At 56.7% G+C, this 19,720-nt stretch overlaps 2 protein-coding genes across 2 annotated transcripts; both read right to left on the reverse strand.

Annotated features, from left to right (window-relative positions):
* Positions 1-47: 47 nt before the first annotated feature.
* LOC122096765 (3-ketoacyl-CoA thiolase A, peroxisomal-like) lies at positions 48-4,308 on the reverse strand. The gene is made up of 7 exons (XM_042667324.1): positions 4,198-4,308; positions 2,965-3,136; positions 1,718-1,775; positions 1,074-1,107; positions 657-815; positions 407-552; positions 48-183 (listed from the first exon to the last, which is right to left on the reverse strand). The coding sequence occupies exons 1-7, from the start codon at positions 4,306-4,308 to the stop codon at positions 108-110; spliced, it is 756 nt and encodes a 251-aa protein (XP_042523258.1). The 3' UTR covers positions 48-107.
* A 2,281-nt stretch (positions 4,309-6,589) lies between these two features.
* Slc22a14 (solute carrier family 22 member 14) lies at positions 6,590-14,095 on the reverse strand. The gene is made up of 10 exons (XM_042667325.1): positions 13,490-14,095; positions 13,088-13,191; positions 12,771-12,925; positions 11,668-11,836; positions 11,005-11,125; positions 10,566-10,663; positions 9,502-9,719; positions 8,249-8,357; positions 7,582-7,782; positions 6,590-7,017 (listed from the first exon to the last, which is right to left on the reverse strand). The coding sequence occupies exons 1-10, from the start codon at positions 14,093-14,095 to the stop codon at positions 6,765-6,767; spliced, it is 2,034 nt and encodes a 677-aa protein (XP_042523259.1). The 3' UTR covers positions 6,590-6,764.
* Between the last annotated feature and the right edge of the window lie 5,625 nt (positions 14,096-19,720).

Genomic DNA, 19,720 nt, shown 5'->3' on the forward strand with positions numbered 1-19,720 from the left:
TCGATGTCCCCACACCCCGCCTGGCGAGGCAGGGCTCGGGCTCGGGGATCATGGCTGCAGTCCCGTACTCCACGGAGGACAGGGAGTTCAGGAACACCAGCAGGGCCTCAGTTTCCAGGGTGTTCGAAGACAGCAGCGGCCCCCATGCCGGTGCCAATGCACATGGACACCACGCCGTAGGCCCTGGGGAGGCCTGGGCATCAGCCGGCCGGACTTTCCCACCATCCACCACCCACCACCCCACCAACAGGCTGCAGAATCAGACCCCCTGTGCAGGGCACAGACAAGGCAACCATCCCTGCAGGCCAGGGCCGGCTGCGAGGCTAGGGCCTCCCCCTCCCTAGTTCAGAGAACCGCAGGCCTCGGCCCTTGAGACTCCACTTCCGGGCCTCCTCCCCGCCCTCACCTCTTTCCACGGCGCTTCAGCTCATTCAGCAGCGTGACCACCTGGCGCGTACCAGTGCAGCCCAGCGGGTGGCCCAGGGCCACGGCGCCCCCCAAGGGGTTCACCTTCTCAGGGGGGATGCCCAGCTTCTCCACGCAGTACAGGGCCTGCAAGCAAACACAGCAGATGGAGCCTCCAACGTGCCAGCCGCCCCCACCCCTCCTCCGGGGCCGCCAGCGCCCAGGGCCACACACAAGGGACACAGGCTCACCTGGCTGGCAAAGGCCTCGTTGATCTCAAAGATGTCCACGTCATTCACCGTCAGCCCTACGCACAAGGGAGAGACCCCAAGAGCAAAGTGAAGCATGAGCTGGCACCGTGGCTCACGCCTGTAATCCCAGCTACTTAGGAGGCTAAGAGCTGAGGATCGCCATTCAAGACCCATCAGGGCAGGAAAGTCTCATATGAGACTCTCTTAACTCCACCAGAAAACTGCAAGTGGTGCTGTGGCTCAAAGTGGTAGAGCGCTAGCCTTGAGCAAAAGAAGTTCAGGGTCAGCGCCCAGGCCCTGAGTTCAGAGTTCAGCAAAAGGAAGAGAAGGAGGGAGGAATATTCCAATCCCTCATTCCCCGTCTTGGCGAAGCAAGCACCGAAAGCCAAGGTTTCTAGGGCTGTTCCGGTCCCCCACCTCCACCCCCTTGCCCCGGGTTCTGCCTAAATTTCTGTTGAGGGCAGAGGTGCCCGCCAGCGAAGCCAGCCCAGTGATCAGCATGTTTTTCGGTTATTTACCTGACATGGGAGGACAGAGGCCACTCAGGCCCAATGTAAACAGCCATGCTCACGTTGTGTACAATCACATGACTGCCGACCTTTCCCCCAGTCTCCCGGCCCTGTGGGCCTTGGCTCAGGACCTGGTCACTCCCCTGCTCCTCCTTGTAGGGGAAAGGTTGGGTCCACAGAACACCATCCCAGGGATTTTTGGATTGCTTTGATATGATCCTTCCATGATCCCATTCTGATTTTTTTATTGGCCAATCATGGGGCTTGAATTCTGGACCTGGGCCCTGTCCCTGAGCTCCTTTTTGTGAGCATTCTACGGACTTGAGCCACAGCGCCACTTCCTGTTTTCTGGAGGTGCATTGGAGATGACGCTCTCCCGGACTTTCCTGACCCGCCTATGAAAACTGCAATCCTCTAGATCCTGGCCTCCTGAGTAGCTAGGATGGCAGGCGTGATGCCACCAGCACCTGGCTGGCTCATTGAGTTTTGGGGGGCTGGAATCCACTCAAAAACCTCAGTGGCCAATTCAGAGGTAAAAGCAGGCAAGATCACCTCAGAAACTGCGCAATCCTGGCCATCACTGCCTCGGCTCCAGGCTGAAGCACGTTGCCTGTGAACAAGGAAAGCCTTCTTCAGTGCTAAGGAAGCGCTCTGAGCACTGAAGGTACAGCTGTGAGCAGCAGACAGGTATTCCAGATCATTCTCCAACAGCCTGTCTGGGTCTCACACACAAGCTCCTGGAGTCAGGAGAGTTTCAGTCAGATACCTCTGCACCATGCTGTCCCCCAAAACTGCACGGATGGGGCAGGAGGCCTGTCCTTCAGATAACCTGAGAACCCAACACAGAACGTGACAGCCAACAGACCTGAGCCCAGGGTGAGGGGAATGAGGTTGGTGTGTGCACACGCACATGAGTGCCGATCCTGGGGCTTGAACTCAGGGCCTAAGCGCTGCCCCTGAGCTTTGTGCTCAAGGCTGGTGCTCTGTCACTTGGAGCCATATCTGGTGCCACTTCTGGCATTCTGATGGCTCCACTTCCAGCGTTTTGGAGTTCAATGAGAGATAGGAGTCTCATGGACTTTCTTCCTGTCCAGGCTGGCTTGGAACTGGGGTCCTCAGGTCTCAGCCTCCTGAGTCACGAGGCTGGCAGGCAGGAGCCACCCGCGACCGGCTCATTATATGTCAAGGGAAGTGGCGCAGGATGGGACCCGGCCGTAGACTGAAGGTAAAGGCTGAGGTCAAGTCCCAGCTGTGGGGCAAATTCTCTGGGCCTCAGTTTCTCCCCGTGTCAGCGAGAAGGCTGGAGTAGACAGACTTTTGTCTTGTCTGCCTTGCATCCTGGTCTAGACAGGGTGTTCCTGTGAGCAAGCCTGTCATCCCAGTGCTCGGGAGGCTGAGATCTGAGGACGGAGGCCCCCAGCCGGCCCGGGGGAGGAAAAGTCCTCAAGAACACTTACCCCATCATCGGCAAAAGACCAGGACGTGGAGCTGTGGCTCAGGGGGTAAAGCACCACGGGCCTTGGACGATGATAAAGCTGGGACAGGAGCCGGGGCCGAGTCCAAGCCCCAGTACCAGCGCATGCGCGTGCACACACACGCACACACACACACACACATGCACACACGTTGCACGCGCTCCCACCCCCGTGCACGCACAGCCCTCCTCCTCCGGCCCTTGGACTCGGCCTGTCACGGCCAGGCGGCCCTGCTGCCCCGGGAGGAGGGCCAGGGTGGGGTCATCGGCCGCCCTTCCCCTGGGCAGATCTCGGGGTTCGGGGTGTCGGGACCCGGGGCCTCACCCACGGAGATGTCCCCCAGCTGCTCCGGCCTCAGGTTCACGTCCTGCAGCACGGCGGTCATCACGGCCGACAGGAGCTCGTCGGGGGTGGTGTCCTGCCGGGAGGGGCCCAGGACGCCCTGGCCTGGGGTCCCCCCCTCCGCCCCCCTCCACCCGGCCCCGCCCAGCGCGGCCTGGGAAGCCGCGGAGACCGAGGGTCTGCGCCCATGACAGCCGGGAAGGCACCACCCATCCCAGTCCCGCCCTCCTGCCTGCGACAACCAACCAGAAAGAGAAGCCGCCTGACTGACAGGGCCGCGCACAAGCAGCGCCTTGCAAGCCCCGCCCCCGGCACGCCCACTCACGCCCCCCCCCCCCCCCCCCCGCGCCGTGGACGGAAGCACAATCCCCACTAGGTTCCGCCCTCCTGCCCCAGCAACGAATGAAAACGGAGAGGGCCTGACTGACACGTTTACCTCCGCCCCTGACCACGCCTCTTCTTAACCCCGCCCCAAAATGCATATCGCCCCGACCACCAGCCGGAAGGACAATTCCTGCCGCCTCCCCGTGACAACCAACCAGGCGGAGAACACATCTGACTGACAGGTCACACTGCGGGCTTGGTGTCTCAAGGCCCCGCCCACCACCCCAAGCTCCGCCCACCAATAGTCATCGCAGCCAATGAGATTTCTGGTCTCTCCGGAGCCCAGGCCTATAGGCCTAGAAAGCAAACGTGGCCTCCCCAACTTGTACAACAGGGAAACTGCCGGGAAATCAAGCGCATTGAGGGTCTCCGGAAAGCAGCACCAGGAGGACTTTGCTGTTTTTGACCAGTCCTGGGGCTCGAACTCAGGACCTGGGCGCTGTCCCCAGGTTTTTCCCACGCAAGACTAGCAAATCCACCACCTGAGCCCCAGAGGCAGTTTCTGGCCATTTTTTGGCGGTTCATTGGGAGATAAGAGTCTCACCACCTTGCACGATCCGCTGGGGCGTTTAAGGATGAGACCCTGTGAGCCGCCGCCTGCTCCCTTGGCAAACCTATCATGACCTCCAGTCCTGGGACAGATGCTCCGTGGATTTTCTCCAACATGGGAGCAGAATTGGACGTGGAGGTCTCAAAAGCCACGTGGTGCCTTTAATCCAGATCAGTGGCTATGGCTGGAAAGGGGCCATGGGGCCCTGTCCAGTCCCCGAAGCTCCGGCAGGCCATTCCCCACCTCCACCACGGGAGGGCGCGCAAGGCACAGTCACTCACGGAGTCCTGGGCCTGGGGCGCCCTCCCGTGGAGGAGGTGGGGAATGATCGTCACTGTCACAGGGTCCTGGGCCTGGGGCGCCCTCCCGTGGAGGAGGTGGGGAATGACCATCACTGTCACGGAGTCCTGGGCCTGGGGCGCCCTCCCGTGGAGGAGGTGGGGAATGATCGTCACTGTCACAGGGTCCTGGGCCTGGGGCGCCCTCCCGTGGAGGAGGTGGGGAATGATCGTCACTGTCACAGGGTCCTGGGCCTGGGGCGCCCTCCCGTGGAGGAGGTGGGGAATGATCGTCCCTGTCACAGGGTCCTGGGCCTGGGGCGCCCTCCCGTGGTGGAAGTGGGGAATGACCGTGACTCTCACAGAGTCCTGGGTGGGAATGATGGTCCTTCCTTGGGCCTGAGGGAGAGCGGCCGGGGATGGGGGAGGGAGCTGGTAGGGGGGAGGGGCCGCCAGAGGGCGCTGGGGCTTTGGTATGTCCTTTTTATTTTATTCCTAATTACTATTTATTTTATTTATCATGTCTGTGCATATATCTCTTACTCATTTCCTCTTTTTTAATTACTTATTTTACTCGTTTATTTTTGTTTTGTGTGTGTGTTGGCCAGTCCTGGGCTTGAACTCAGGGCCTGGGCGCTGTCCCTGAGCTGCTTTTGCACAGAGCTAGCGCTTGCACTTGAGCCACAGCGCCCCTTCTGTCTTTGTTTTTTAATGTGGTGCTGAGGGAATTGAACCCAGGGCTTCGTGCATGTCAGGCAAGCGCTCTACCACTGAGCCACCTCCCCAGCCCCTCATATTAACATTACACCCCTTTAGAATGGCCTAATTATTTGCTCCTTCCTTTCACATGTCCTAAAATGTGTTTTTCTGCAGTGATCAGTAAACACCGAATGGATGAATGGAATTCAGAGGCCAGACTGTGTCCCCAACCCTCCATGATAAAGCCAGGTGTCAGACAGGAGTGTGGCTTAGTGGTAGAGTGCTGGCCTGGCATGCAGGAAGCCCCGGGTTCGATTCCTCAGCCCCACATTCACAGAAAAAGCCAGCAGTGGTGCTGTGTGGCTCAAGTGGTAGAGCGCCAGCCTTGAGCAAAAGCAGCTCAGGGACAGCACCCAGGCCCTGAGTTCAAGCCCCAGGTGTGGCAAAAACAAAACACACATCAAGCTAGAGGATCAGATCGGACCTCATGGGCAGGGTTGGGGACACCCCAAAGCCAGCCTGGTCCTGGGGGAATCTACTTCCTTTCTGGTGACAAACTTTGCCCTCGTTTGACAGGGATTGTGGAATCTTGTTTTTCATTTCTGCCCAGGAGCCAAGACCAGAAAGGAGTCTAGAAGTGGAATGACGGTTATGTAATGGCCCGATTCGTTTATTTTTTCTTTAACTGAGGCTGACCTGTTTGCTCTCACATGACAAGTGTGAACTCTGTCCCCATATCATTAGGCAAACTGCAACACAAGCAAGATGGCCCCGTGACTTGGCTTCTGCATCCGGTTGTGCCAACTCCACCCCCAGGCCCTTTGGCAAAGGATTTGGGCCTGGGGAGACCCAGGAGCACCTTGAAAAATCAAACCCTTCACTCTGCTCTGCCTGGGGATTTGAACTCAGGTCCTGGGCATTGTCTCTGAGCTCTTCAGCTCAAGGCTGGTGCTCTACCACGTGAGCCACAACACCACTTCCGGCTTTTTCTGTGTGAGTGGTGCTGAGGAATCGAACACAGGGCCTCATGCACGCTAGGCGAGCACTCTACCACTGGGTCACTTTCCCAGCAACTTTACATTTTGGCATTGGATGGGTTGCCCGGGCTCACCCTTGGACCCTGGACCTCTTATCTATATGTCCTATTTGGCTGGCATTATAGGCATGCTTATGGTTCTACTTATTTACTTACCTTTGGTGCTACTGGAGTTTGACCTCAGGGCCTGTTCATGATTTACCCACAGGCATTCGGTCACCTGAGCCCTCTACCTAAACTCATCCAGATGTTGCTATTGGATGATACTATTATTATTACTAATGTTGTTGTTGTTTTGTGTGCCAGTCCCAGGGCTCGAACTCAGGACCTGTGCACTGTCCCCAGGTTTTTCCCACTCAAGACAAGCAAATCCTCCACTTGAACCCCAGAGGCATTTCTGGCCATTTTCTGGTGGTTCACTGGCCACCCGTCCCGGCTGGCCTCACAGCACGATCCTCCCGCCTTGGCCTCTGGGGTCTCTAAGGATGACACCGCCTGTTCCCTTGGCAAACCTCCAGTCCTGGGACAGAGCCTCTGTGGCTTTTCTCCGACATTAGAGCCAAATTGGACACGGAGGTCTCAAAACCAACGTGGTGCCTTTAATCCAGATTAGTGGCGATAGCTGGAAGGGGCCTGTCCATTCCCAGAAGCACCCGCGGGGGCCATTCTGGATTGAGAGAGCCAAGCCTCCAAACTCAAGTCTCCCTCCCCACCTCTGCCCAGTGAGGAGGTTCCAAAATGAGAAATGATGGCCTGGCATCCCGTCAGTCCTGGTACAACGGGCCCAAGGTCAAGTCCAGCCTGAGGTCATGGGGGAGGGAGGGGGCACTGGTGCTCAGGGAGCACTACTTCCTGACTCTTGGCTGTGTCTGGGTTGGCTCAGTGCTTCAAAGGTCCCCAGGGTGGCATCGGAGGGGATAGAGACCAGGGAGCTCATCTTGAGGTTCTGCACGTTGAGGATGGTGTTTTTGGCCGCCTCCTCCGACAGGTAATCTGAGCCTGAGTCCTTGGGCGGCACCAGGACCGAGTCCTCCCTGCTCCTCCAGAAGCTGGAGTCGCTGGTGGACTGGGGCGTCTCCTTCTGGAAACTGAGGAAACACGGGCCACCCTGAGACCCCTTGAGCTGGGCGGCCGTGCGCCCACAGGTCTCCCCCACTGGCCCCAAGTCAGTGTGGGGACTCAAACTCAGAGCCCCGTGTTCGCTGCCCAGGCTCCTTCCTCCTCAAGGCCGGCGCTCTACCATGTAAGCCAGCCACACCTCCACCTGTAGCTTTTTTTTAAAAAAAGTCTGGTTCATTGGAGATGAGACTCTCATGGACTTTCCTGCCTGGGCTGGCTTTGAACTGCCATCCTCCAGATCTCAGCCTCCTGAGTGGCTGGGATGCCAGGCGGGAGCCCCGGCACCCAGCTGACGATGTAGTAGTTTACGAGGACAATTAGTTTGGAGGTCAATTCCATTCCAAGCGAGTCCCACCTGTGCCCTGAGGGGTAGAGAAGCTTCCAGAGGAAACCCCCAAATTCACACAGACAGAAGGAGTCGGGAAGAGCCAGGCAGACAGCTAGAACTGAGGCCTCGCAGCACCCGGGCAGGAGACCCCACACCATCGAAGGGAAACAGAGACACGAGACGGGCGGCTTGCACGCACACTCACCCCGACTTGGTGAAGTGCTCCAGCGTGTCCCACAGGGGCTGGTCCTGCGTCTCAGGCAGGACGGCGGAGAAGCACAGGGCCATGGAGGAGAAGACGCAGCAGAGAAACAGAGGCAGGAGGGATTTGACGTTGCTGGTTATGATCAAAGAGGTAATGGCTCCTGCGGCCCAGGAGGCGAACATGAGTCCCAGGCCCGTGGCCCTGCAAGACGACAGGACGCTCAATTGGTGGCTTGCACCTGTCATCCCAGCCACTCAGGAGGCTGAGATCTAGAGGTTTGTGGTTCAAAGCCAGCCCCGGGCAGAAATGTCCGCAGGATTCTTATCTCCAGTGAATCTCAGAGAAAGGCAGGAAGTCGTGCTGTGGCTCAAGTGGTAGAGCGCCAGCCAGCCAGCCTTGAGCTCAGGGCCAGCGCCCAGGCCCAGAGTTTGAGCCCCAGGCCCAGCAACAAAATAAGATAAAGCAATCATCTCAAGGATGCTGGTGGTTTACTGGAGATGACAGTCTCACGGCCTTTCCTGCCCCAGCTGGCTTCCAACCACGATCCTCAGATCTCAGCCTCCAGGGTAGCCAGGATGACAAGCGTGAGCCACCGGCATCAGGCTTCTGCTAGTGGCCAGGTGAGTCCTAGCCTGGCATTTACTTTGTCCCCTGCCAGCCCCCTTACCTGAGGACAGTGGGGAGTAGTTCAGCCGTGTAGATGAAGAACACGGAGATAGCAGTCCCCAGACTGAAATGCCCAAATACTACCACCAAGATAATCACGGACGTCATCTCTACATGGGTGAGGAGAAACAGCGCCTGATGAGTCCAGGTCCACCCTTCCCCTTGATTCCCCCCCACACCCACTCAGAAAAGCGCCTGAGCAGCTGAATCAACCAACACCCCATCCATCCCTGGCCCAGCACTCTGGGCCCTGAAGGAGCCCGAGGGGGGGAGGCGGGGCGGGGGTGGGGGGGGGCAGGGGAGGGTTTGTTGAGGCAGGAAGTTAGCACAATGCCAGAAGAGACCCAAGACTGACAAAAAAAGAAAACGAAGAGTCTGGCAGACTTTACTTGGGGGGGTGGAGGGGGTGTCCCTAAGCTCTTTCATTCCAGGCTGGCGCTCTACCACTTGAGCTACAGCGCCACGTCTGGTTTTCTGGTGGTTCATTGGAGATTAGAGTCCTGTGGACTTTCCTGCCCAGGCTGGCTTCGAACTGCGATCCTCCGGATCTCAGCCTCCTGAGCGGCGGGGATGGCAGGCGTGTGCTCATCACACCCCAATTCCCAGTGAGCCAGATTATCCCCGACCTTCTCCGAGAGTGACCAGGCGCAGGCGGCCGCACAAGAGGAGCTGGTGGACCGGAGGCCAGGGCATGCCCGGAGCGGGTGGGGAGCTGGGGGGGGGGGGGGTCTCCTTTTCTGGGCTGTATAGTCTTCCCATCTGACCGTTAGCCCCGCATTTGGGTGTGGAGACATGGTGGGACGGGGTCCGCAAACAAGGATGGCGGCTCTGGACAAACGCCATCCCTGCCCCAGGCACCTCATGGTGCGTGTGCACGCGTGTACGCACATGCCTGAGCATGCACGTGTGTGCACACCTGTGTGCCTGGGCACGCGTGCCTTGTGTGATGCGTGTGTCCGTCTGTGTGTTTGCACACGTGTGCATTGTGTGTGTGCACACCTGTGTGCCTGGGCACGCGTGCCTTGTGTGATGCGAGTGTCCGTCTGGGTGTGTGCACACGTGTGCATTGTGTGTGCACGCCTGCGTACGTCATGTGTGCGTGTGTGCATGAGTGGACTGCGTGCACGTCATGTGTGCGTGTGTGCGCGTGTGCAGGCAGGGAAGCACTGCGCGCCTGTGCGCCTGCGCGCCTGCGCCCGGGTGCGCACGCGCGTGCGTGCCCGGGTGCGCGTGCGCATGCGCGCGCCCGCTCACCTGGCGGCAGGAAGAGCAGCAGCAGGTAGAGCGCCGTGGCCTGCACGAAGGTGACCGCCAGCGTCCACTTGCGGCCGAACTGCTCGAGGAGGAAGAGGCCGCAGAGCCGCGCGGGCACGCCCAGGAGGCTGGGCGCTATCTTGCCGAAGAGCGCCATCATGCCGCCCAGCTCCAGCAGCCGCAGGGCCAGCGTGTACAGGCTGTAGCTCACCGTGAACCTGCGGCGGCGGCGGCGGGCGCGGTGTGCGCGTGCGCGAACGGGCACGCATGCGCCCCCCGCGCGCCCGGGCCGGCACCCCGGAGGGCACGCATGCGCACAGGCAGCACACACGCGCGCCTGCTCACAGACGCATGCGCAGGGATAGGTGCGCCCACGTGTGCGGCAGGCAGCCCCCGCGCATGCGCAGACAGGCCACCCTCAGGGGAGGTTGTGGTGGGGAGGACGGCTGGATCCGGCCCAGGCCTCCCTCCTCCTGCCCTCCCGCCTCCCCCTCTCTCCCCTCTTCTCTTTCCCTCCTTCCCCTCCCCCTCTCTCCCCCCTCTCTCCCCCTCCTCTCTCTCCCCCCTCTCTCCCCCTCCTCTCTCTCCCCCTCCTCTCTCTCCCCCTCTCTCCCCCCTCCCCCCCTCCTCTCTCACTCTCCCCCTCCTCTCTCTCTCCCCCTCTCTCCCCCTCTCTCCCCCCTCCCCCCCTCCTCTCTCTCTCTCCCCCTCCTCTCTCTCTCCCCCCTCTCCCCCTCCCCTCTCTCTCCCCCTCTCTCTCCCCCCTTTCTCCCCCTCCTCTCTCTCTCCCCCTCTCTCCCCCCTTCTCTCTCTCTCTTTCCCCCTCCTCTCTCTCTCCCCCCTCTCTCTCTACCACCTCAGCCACAGCGCCACTTCTGGCCCCGAACCACGATCCTCCAGATCTCAGCCTCCTCCTGAGTGGCTGGGAGGCCAGGTGGGAGCGGCCGGCTTTGGCCTTGGTTTCTCTCCTGCACCAACCTGCCCCCCACCCCGTGGCCCCCGACTTCGTGGTGTGCCTGGCCACCTCCCCCTGCCCCATGGCCCCAGCCAGCCGGGACACTCACCACACGCAGCCCATCACCAGGGTCACCTTGTACAGGTGCCGGTTGGTGTAGAAGTCCAACACCGAGGCCTTCGGCACCTTCTTCACAGACAGCTGCAGCTAGACAACAAGAAGGACCAGCCGGGGGCAAGGCCGAGACCTTGTCATCTTTGGATCAGTCGTGGGTCTTGAACTCAGGCCCTGGGCACCATCCCTGAGCAATTTGTGCTCAAGGCTGGTGCTCTACCACTTGAGCCACTGCACCACTCCCGGTTTTCTGGTGGTTCATTGGAGATGGACTTTCCTAACCCCGGGCTGGCCTCAAACCAAGATCCTCCAGATCTCAGCCTCCTGAGTCGCCGAGATGCCAGGCGTGAGCCACAGCGCCCGGCCAAGAAACGGGGGGGGGGTGTCTCTGCTTGGCCATTCTTCCCCCCCTCGCTCCCCCCCCACAGTCTTACCTCGTTGAGCAGTCCTGGAGGAATGGTTCTCTTATTCACTCTGGCAGCATAGCACAGCACTTGTTTGGCCTCTTCTATCCTCCCCCTGGTCATCAGCCAGCGAGGGGATTCTGGGAGGACCCTGTGCGGGGTGGTCCACCCCTCTCTTCGCATTTCAGGGTGTCCTCCCCATGCCCCACGCCTATCCCAGATCCAAATGAGCCCGGCCTGGATCTCAGCGATGGGTTATTTGCCTTGTGGCATGAGCCACCTGAGAGGCCCCTAGGGCGGTCACCATGATCTTTTCTTCCTCCTTCCTTCACTTTGCCTAATTTTCCCAGTCCCGGGGCTTGAACTCAGGGCCTGGGCGCCGTCCCTGAGCTCTTTTTTGCTCAAGGCTGGCGCTCTACCGCTTGAGTCACAGCACCACTTCCAGTTTTGCTGGTGGCTCCTTGGAGATCAGAGTCTCACGGACTTTCCTAACCCAGGGCTGGCTTTGAACCGCGATCCTCCGGATCTCAGCCTCCAGAGTTAGCTGGGAGGGCTGGCGTGAGCCACAGAGCGCTTGGAACTCCCTCTTCTCATCTCCCTTCCATGCACCTTCTCCCAAGGAGAGCCCTCCCACCGCCACACCCCGCTCCTGACACCCCCCCCCACCGGCCCCAGGCCATTGGCTTCACTCACCAGACGCAGCAGATGAGAGGGAAGATGGGCACGCCGCCCACCAAGAACAGCAGCCGCCAGTGGGGGATGGTGTAGGCCAGCCCCACCAGGAACACGATACCAATGGTGATGAGACAGTGGGCCAGGACAATGGCGTGGGTCCGATGCTCCCCCACCAGCCACTCCGTGGCTGTGTGGAACGAGAGAAACCAAGAGTCCTCATCCATGGCAGCCTTCTGGCTCACCCTGTTGATTTGTGTCTGTTTGTTGCCAGTCCCGGGATTTGAACTCAGGGCCTGGGCACCGTCCCCGAGCCTCTTTGGGCTCAAGGCTGGCGCTCGACCCCCGGGTGGGCTGGGAACCGCGATCCTCCAGATCTCAGCCTCTTGAGTAGGCTGGGAGGACAGGTGTGAGCCATGGGTGCCCTTCTGAGTTCCAGGGGAGGTCCCTCAGCCTAAGGCTACCTTCTGACTGTCTATGCCCCTGAAGGGAGACCCTGTGAGAATCTGGAAATGGGGCCCTCCCAGGTGCGTGTGTGGCTGCATGGTACACGGAATCGGGGCCTGAGCTGGGATGAGCTTCTGGCTCCTTCCTGCTGTGTGGCTCTGAGCCAAGGGCTTAACTCCTCTGAGCTGTAGCTCTGCTCCTCTGCTCCAGGAAAGACAGATGCATGTCTCTGCTCGGGCAGAAACAATCCAAACGATACAGGGTCTAAGTACCGCCCTGGGCCGGGCAGAGCTCTTCCAGGGGTGCTCAGGGAGGCTGTGGGGGTTACAGGATGCTAACATGGGGGGCCAGGAGAGGGTAGAATTGATTCTGTAACACCACCGAGTCGCCAGGAGTGGGCCGGGCCCAACAGCACACGCCTGCCATCCTGGATCCTCAGGGAGGCCGAGATCCGGAGGATCGTGCTTCTAGGTCAGCCCAGAGAAGGAACATCAAAGGAGGCTCTTTATGTCCAACAAACAAGCCAAAACCAGATGTAGAGGTGCGGCCCAAGCGGTACAGCACCGGCAGCCTTGAGCACAGACAGTCCCCAGGGTCAGATTCCCCCTCCTCACCCCTGCTCCCTGCCAGACATCAGTGGTGCCCACGCCGCTCCGCCCAGAGAGACCCCATCTCACCCAAAGACAGGCTGCCGATGGTGTAGCCCACCACGGCCTGGGAGACGGCGAAGCGAAAGAACAGGTACTGGTGGAAGCTGCTCACGAAGGCCGTCCCGAAGCCGAAGATGGCCAGGCCCAGCAGGGACAGCAAGATGGTCAGGTAGCGGCCCATTCTGCAGGCATCCGCATGAGGCTCAGCCACGCAGTGGACGTGAGGTGGCCGGCCACGCAGCCCCTAGGGGCCTGGAATGCTCTTCCCTTCCCAGAGCTGGGCAGCTTTCAGTGGGGGTGCCCTGGGAGTGGGGGAAGCCAGAGACCAAACCCGGGGCCCTTACTTGTCACAGATGAACCCGAAAATGAAAGACCCCGTCAGGATGCCTGCCATGAATATGGCCTGTAACAGTGCTTTGTCTGGTTGCTGGTCACACACGAGGTCGAACTGGGAGGGGGGGGGGGAAATCAAGACAATAACAAGCCAGTGGCTCACGCCTGGCATCCCAGCTACTCGGGAGGCTGAGATGTGGAGGATCGCAGTTGGAGGCCCGGTCCCGGGAAAGTCCGAGAGATTCTGCTCTCCAATGAAACCACCAGAGAACCAGAATCGCGCCATCTCTGTGGCTCAAAGTGGTAGAGCACTCGCCTTCAATGAAAGAGCTCAGGGCCAGTGCCCAAGGCCCCCCGCCCCCCAAGTTCAAACCCCAGGACTTGGCTTTTAAAACACAGCCAGACAGACACACCTCATTGACGAGCGATCTTATCTTGGAGTCGGGGTAAATCCAGCCATCCTGGCATATGTCGGTGTGGTTGAGGCCGAAGCGGATGATGGTGTCCAGGTCCAAGGGCACTGGCACGTACATAAGGCAGCGCTGGAAGCTGCCATTGGGTGCCCGGGGCAGGGTGAGGTTGAGCTGCTGGGCGACAGTCAGATGAGGCCCAACAGCCAGAATCCAGCTGGTGTTGCAGTAGGGCAGCTGGTCCACCAGCGAGAAGCGGTCGATGAACATGAAGAAGGCGGTAAGCATGCTGGGGAGGAAGGTGAAGGCCGTCAGCCTCCGCTGGAAGCGGCCGAACTCTCCAACAGCGTCCAGCACCCTGGTGAAGTTGTCCTCCTGCTTCTCCTCAATGGAGCGCAGCCGGCGTAGCAGCATCTCCAGTGACCAGGACGGCGAGGACGGGGAGCTCACCGATGACGAGGGCTTCTTGAGGAACGGAGACTGCAGGCTCAGCTTCATAGTCCTCTCCCCGTCCATCTGTGCCCACAAACGGCGCCAGCTCCTGATGTCCGCCTGGGGCTGGAGGGGAGACTCAAAGATGCCCTGTAGCCAGCAGCTCCCGCCCGGCATCCCAGGTACTCAGGAGGCTGAGATCTGGAGGATTGAGGTTTGAGGCCCAGCCCTGGGGCAGGAAAGTCCGTGAGACTCTGATCTCCAATGAACCACCAGAAAACCAGCACAGTGGGCTCCCTAGACAGCTCAAGTGGTAGAGCACCAATCTTGAGTAAAAAAAAAGCTCAGGGACAGCGCTCAGACCCCGAGTTCAAGCCCCAGGACCAGCGCACACATACACACCATAGGGTCTCCAGTGAAATAAATAGACTTAAAGATCAAACAACAGAGCTTCAGGTGAGATCTGAGGGTCCTGGTTCAAAGCCAGCCTCAACAGAGAAATCTAAGCCTCTTGTCTCCAATTAACTAGCAAAAAGCTGGTAGTGGAGGCATGGCTCAGGTGGTAGAGCACCAGCCTTGAGCAAAGATGTTGGGTTCAAGCCCCAGTACCTACACTCACCTAGACACAAAATAAAGGAGGAATCACCAGCATAGGAAAGGTGTTAAGAGTAGGACCAATGGAACAAGTGGGTTTGTGGGTACAAGAACTTTCCTGCCCCAGGATGGGCCTCAAACCACAATCCTTCAGATCTCAGCCTCCTGAGTAGCTGGGATGACAGGTGTGAGCCACTGGTTCCCTGCTGAGACTTTTGGTCTTATTTTCTGTTAGCCAACAAGAGTTGAGAGGCAGAGATTTGGCTGAAGTGGTTGGAGTATCAGCCTTGAGTGCAGAAAGCAAGTAAGGATGTCAAGTCCTGAGTTCAATTCCCAGTACTAGCACAAATAAATATGTATTGTGCATTCTAATTTATGTAATAATATACATTTATATATTTAAGTAAATATGTATACACAGGAAAAATAAGAAGGTTAAATAAACACATCCAAGGGCTGGGAAGGTGGCTCAGTGGTAGAGTGCTTGCCTTGCATGCCTGAGGCCCTGGGTTCGATTCCTCAGCACCACATAAGCAAAAAGGAAAAAGCTGGAAGTGGCGCTGTGGCTCAAGTGGTAGAGCGCTAGCCTTGAGCTGAAGAGCTGAGGGACAGTGCCCAGGCCCAGAGTTCAGGCCCCATGACCGGACCCAAAATAAAATAAAATAAAATAAACACGTCCAAAAAAATAACAAATCTGATTAGTTTGTAAATGGCTGGAGAGCATTTCTCAGTTTGCTCACAACCTACCCTTTCCATGTCTTCTGGGCTTGTCCAGAGATTCACTTCTGTCTCAAAATCGTCAGAACCCGGATGACAAGTTGGTCACCCTGCAAGAAGTTAAAACACAAGAGCAAAAACTGGCAGAGGTCAAAAGCATGAATAGTTATTATAGGTAAATATTAATCAAGAGACATCTGCCCCAGAGCTGGTAGTTCACGCCTTTCAACCTAGCTACTCAGGAGGCTGAGATCTGAGAATTGCAGTTCACAGCCAGCCCATCCAAGAGACACTTACTCCAGTGAACCAGCAAAAAAAGAAAAAAAAACACAAGCAAATGGCACTGTGGATCAAGTGGTAGAGGACCAGCCTTGAGAGGAAAAGCTAATGGACAATGCCCAGGCTCTGAGTTCAAGTCCCAGTATGGCACAAAAAAATTATATATATATATGTTCACTTCATGCTATCAAATGCTATAGATTTTGACAAACAGAGGGTAACACACACACACACACACACACACACACACACACACACACACACACACACACACACATGATAAGAATATCATGGCCCAAAAGAATCGTGAGAAAACCCATCTTTTCTACCAAAGTAAATTTGCTTCCGTTCTGTGAGTCTCCAGAGACTTGCTTCTCTAAATGGCTCCTGCCTGGGCCGGTGGCTTGGCCCCTGTGAATTACTTTAGTGACATCCATCCTTTTCCTGAGCACTTGAATGAAGATGTCCAGAGGGGAGCTCCTGGAATAGGCTTACATCCTGTTGATTTCAGCCACCTGAGCTCAGTCAATGGGAGCAGAAGGACCTGAGTTTGGCCAATAGGAGCAGAGGAGTCTTGAGCTCAGCTAATGGGAGCCAGAGGGACCTGAGTTCAACCAATGGAGGAGGAGGGGCCTGAGCTCAGCCAATGGGAGCAGAGGGGTGGTGCCTGCTGGTTTAGGTATAAATAAGGGAGCGGCCTTCCTGCTCTGTTGCTTGCTTGTGGGATTCTTGGCTGATGGCAGCTGCAGAAGTAAATTTTGCCTTGCCAAGTTCCTTTCAAGTGGGTGGCCCTGTTCTTATGCAAAACCCAACATCCCGAGCCATCATATATTCAACCTCCCTACCTCTGCACAAACTCTTGGCTACTTTTCTCGTTGGTTTATTTTACTATACACTGGGGTTTTTCCATAATGTTAATACAGCTACTTTAGTTTTTGTTTAAATTTTTTTTTGTTAGTTGTGGGACTTGAACTCAGGGCCCAGCTAGCACTCTTTTTTGTATTGTTTTTTTGTCTGAAACTGTTACTCAAACAGTACTCTTAAAAAAAAAAAAAAAGGGGGCCAGGAATGTGGCTTAGTGCTACCACTTGCCTACCATGCATGAAGCTCTGGGTTCAATTGCTCAGTACCATATAAACAATAAAAAAAAAGCCAGAAGTACTAGTGCTGTGGCTCAAATGGTAGAGCGCTTGCCTTGAGCACAGAGAGGCCCAAGGACAGTGCCCAGGCCCTGAGTTCAAGCCCCAGGACCAGCCAAAAAAAAAAAAGGAAAAAGAAAAAAAGCTGGGCACTGGTGGCTCACGCCTGTAATCCTAACTATACAGGAGACTCAGATCTGGAAGATCGTGGTTCAAAGCCAGGCTGGCAGGAAAGTCCGTGAGACTCTTATCTCCAATAAACCACCAGAAAATCAAATGGAAGAGCTCCAGCCTTGAGCATAGAAGCCAAGAGACAACAATGTGTCTTCCTTTTTGTTTTTTTAAAGGTTGATTTCAAATAACAGGGTTTAAAAAAATATTTATTTTGTCAGTCCTGGGACTTGAACTCAGGGCCTGGGCTCTGTCCCTGAGTTCCTTTGGCTCAAGGCTAACACTCTAACATTTGCGCCACAGTGCCACTTCGGGCTTTTTCTGGGTATGTGGTACTGAGGAATCAAACCCTGGGCTTCATGCATGCTAGGCGAGCGCTCTAACCACTAGGCCACCTTCCCAGCCCCAAGAGTGCATTTTCTTAAGCTAGTAAGTATATCAATCTGGGCAGAACAAGGCAATGTGCTCATTTCTAGATGGAACAGGCTTCTGTGATCTTCTGAGGTGTGTCTTGTAGGCTGGAGCCAGCTGTATCTGAGTCCCTCCTCAGGTTGCTACCTCCCCACCTCAGTGTCGCCCCAAGACTCCCCCAGTACACTTTAGCCTCTGTGGATCCCCCAAGTCCCTGTGCTTTGTGACTAGGTCCCAGGCCTCAACCCCCCACACCAGGCAGGTGCACCTGGGGATAGATTTTACCATGTGAAGTTTCACCCACAGGCAGAAATCACCCCATTTGAAAACTCACGTGCTCCTGACGGCCAGTGAGCTCTGGTTCCCAGGGGCTCTTGGGGACAGAAGTTCTGGAAGCAGAATTTCTCAGGAGTTCTATTCTGTGGTTCTGTTGGTAGCCGAGGCCCAGGCAAGCAGTGTAAGGAAAACCCTGTGCCTTTGTTACCATGGCACGCCGGGAGCCATGTCCCGCCCTCTGCAGGATGTCCCGCCCCCCTCTGAGGAAAGTTCTGCCATTCTTCCAGCTATGTCCATGACTCACAGCAGGATCCCCCAGTTCATGATCCCACCTCACCACCCCTCCTCCCCCGGGCATGGCTGGCCATTGGCCACATACACCTGCAATTGTGTCTTGGGGACTCTCTCAGCCAGAGGTGCAGCCAGCTGTGGGGGCCGGGTGCTAGCAGCCCAGCCTGAGCAGGTGAGCAGGCAGAACCTGGAGGAAATAGGGGAGTCCTGGGATGGAGAGAGGAAGGGGGGGGGGGAGAGAGAGAGACAGGGACAGTGCTGTTCTGTCCAGCAGATACCCGGATGGTAAATGAAGGATTACCCCTGCAATATTATCCATCCATCAATTCACCCATCCATCAACCCACCCATCCATCCATCCATTCACCCATCCATCCATCCACCGACCCATACAGCCACCCCCCATCCATCCATCCACCCACCCATCCATCCACCCACCTATCATCCATCCACCCACCTATCATCCATCCATCCTTCCACCACCACTCATCCACCCATCAATCCATCCACCCATCCATCCATCCACCCATCCATCCACCCATCCATCTATCCATCCATCCATCCACCCATCCATCCATCCACCCACCCATCCATCCATTCATGCATTCATCCATCCATCCATCCATTCATGCATGCATCCATCCATCCATCCACCCCCCTATCCACCCATCCATCTCTAGATCTATGTATTCACCCATCTACCTGCCTATCAGTCCATCTATCCATCCATGTATCTATCCACCTATCCAATCTTTTTCCTTTTTGCCATAGCGGGGCTTGCACTTAGGGCCTGGGCGTTATTCCTGAGCTTCTTTTGCTCAAGACTAGGGCTGCACCGCTAGAGCCACAGCTCAATTTCCAGCTTGTTTTGGTGGTTATTGGAGATCTCTCTCACAGACTTTTACTGTCCCCACTGGCTTTGAACTGAGATCCTCAGATTCTCAACCTTCTGAGTAGCTAGGATGATGGTAGGCATGAGCCCATGGTGCCTGGACTCCTATCAATATTTCAATAAATCATCATGTAAAAGGTGATGAATGAGTTGCTGACAGGTATGATCAAACTACTCTCTGCTTTTTAATTTTTTAGTGTCAGTCCCAGGGCTTGAACTCAGGGCCTGGGCACTGTCCCTGAGCTTTTTCACTCAAGGGTAGGTAGGGTTCTACCACTTGAGCCACACAGCACCACTTCTGGCTTTGTGTGTGTGTCTGTAACTGGAGATGTGTCTCAGTGGCTCTCCTGCTGGGACTGGCTCTGAACTATGATCCTCAGATCCTAGCCTCCAGATTAGCTGGGATTACAGGTGCGAGCTACTGGTGCCTGGCTTGCTTCTTGACTGTTACCCGTCAGGTGAGTTTTGTGACCAGCAGGCAGGCCATAACTTTTGTCCCCAGTTAACGAATAGACTCCCCATCTTGAGTGGGAATTTCTCCCAGCTGTACGCACCAGCCAACCCTATTTCCAGCCAGCCAGGATGAACCTGAGCCCTCTGATTAAGAACTGATGGGTGGAATGCCGACTTCCTTGGTAATCAATTGTAAATGATAATATAATAATAATGTGAGCCTATTTTTAGCAATAAGGAAACACCACCACTTGGGTTGGGATTAAAAAAAAAAAACAAGCCGGGCGCTGGTAGCTCAGGCCTGTAATCCTAGCTACTCAGGAGGCTGAGATCTGAGGATCGCAGTTCAAAGCCAGCCCAGGCAGGAGACTCCTATCTCCAATAAACCACTAGAAAACCGGAAGTGGCGCTGTAGCTCAAGTGACAGAGTGCTCGCCTTGAGCTGAAGAGTGCAGGGACAGCACCCAGGCCCAGAGTTCAAGCCCCACGACCGACAACAAACAAGCAAACCAAGTTGGCCGCTGGTCCCCCACACCTGTTATCCTACTTACTCAGGAGGCTGAGATCTAGAGGATCCCC

This window comes from Dipodomys spectabilis, unplaced genomic scaffold (genome assembly GCF_019054845.1).
Source record: "Dipodomys spectabilis isolate Male_0828 unplaced genomic scaffold, ASM1905484v1 ptg000388l, whole genome shotgun sequence".
NCBI classification, from domain to species: Eukaryota; Metazoa; Chordata; class Mammalia; order Rodentia; family Heteromyidae; genus Dipodomys; species Dipodomys spectabilis.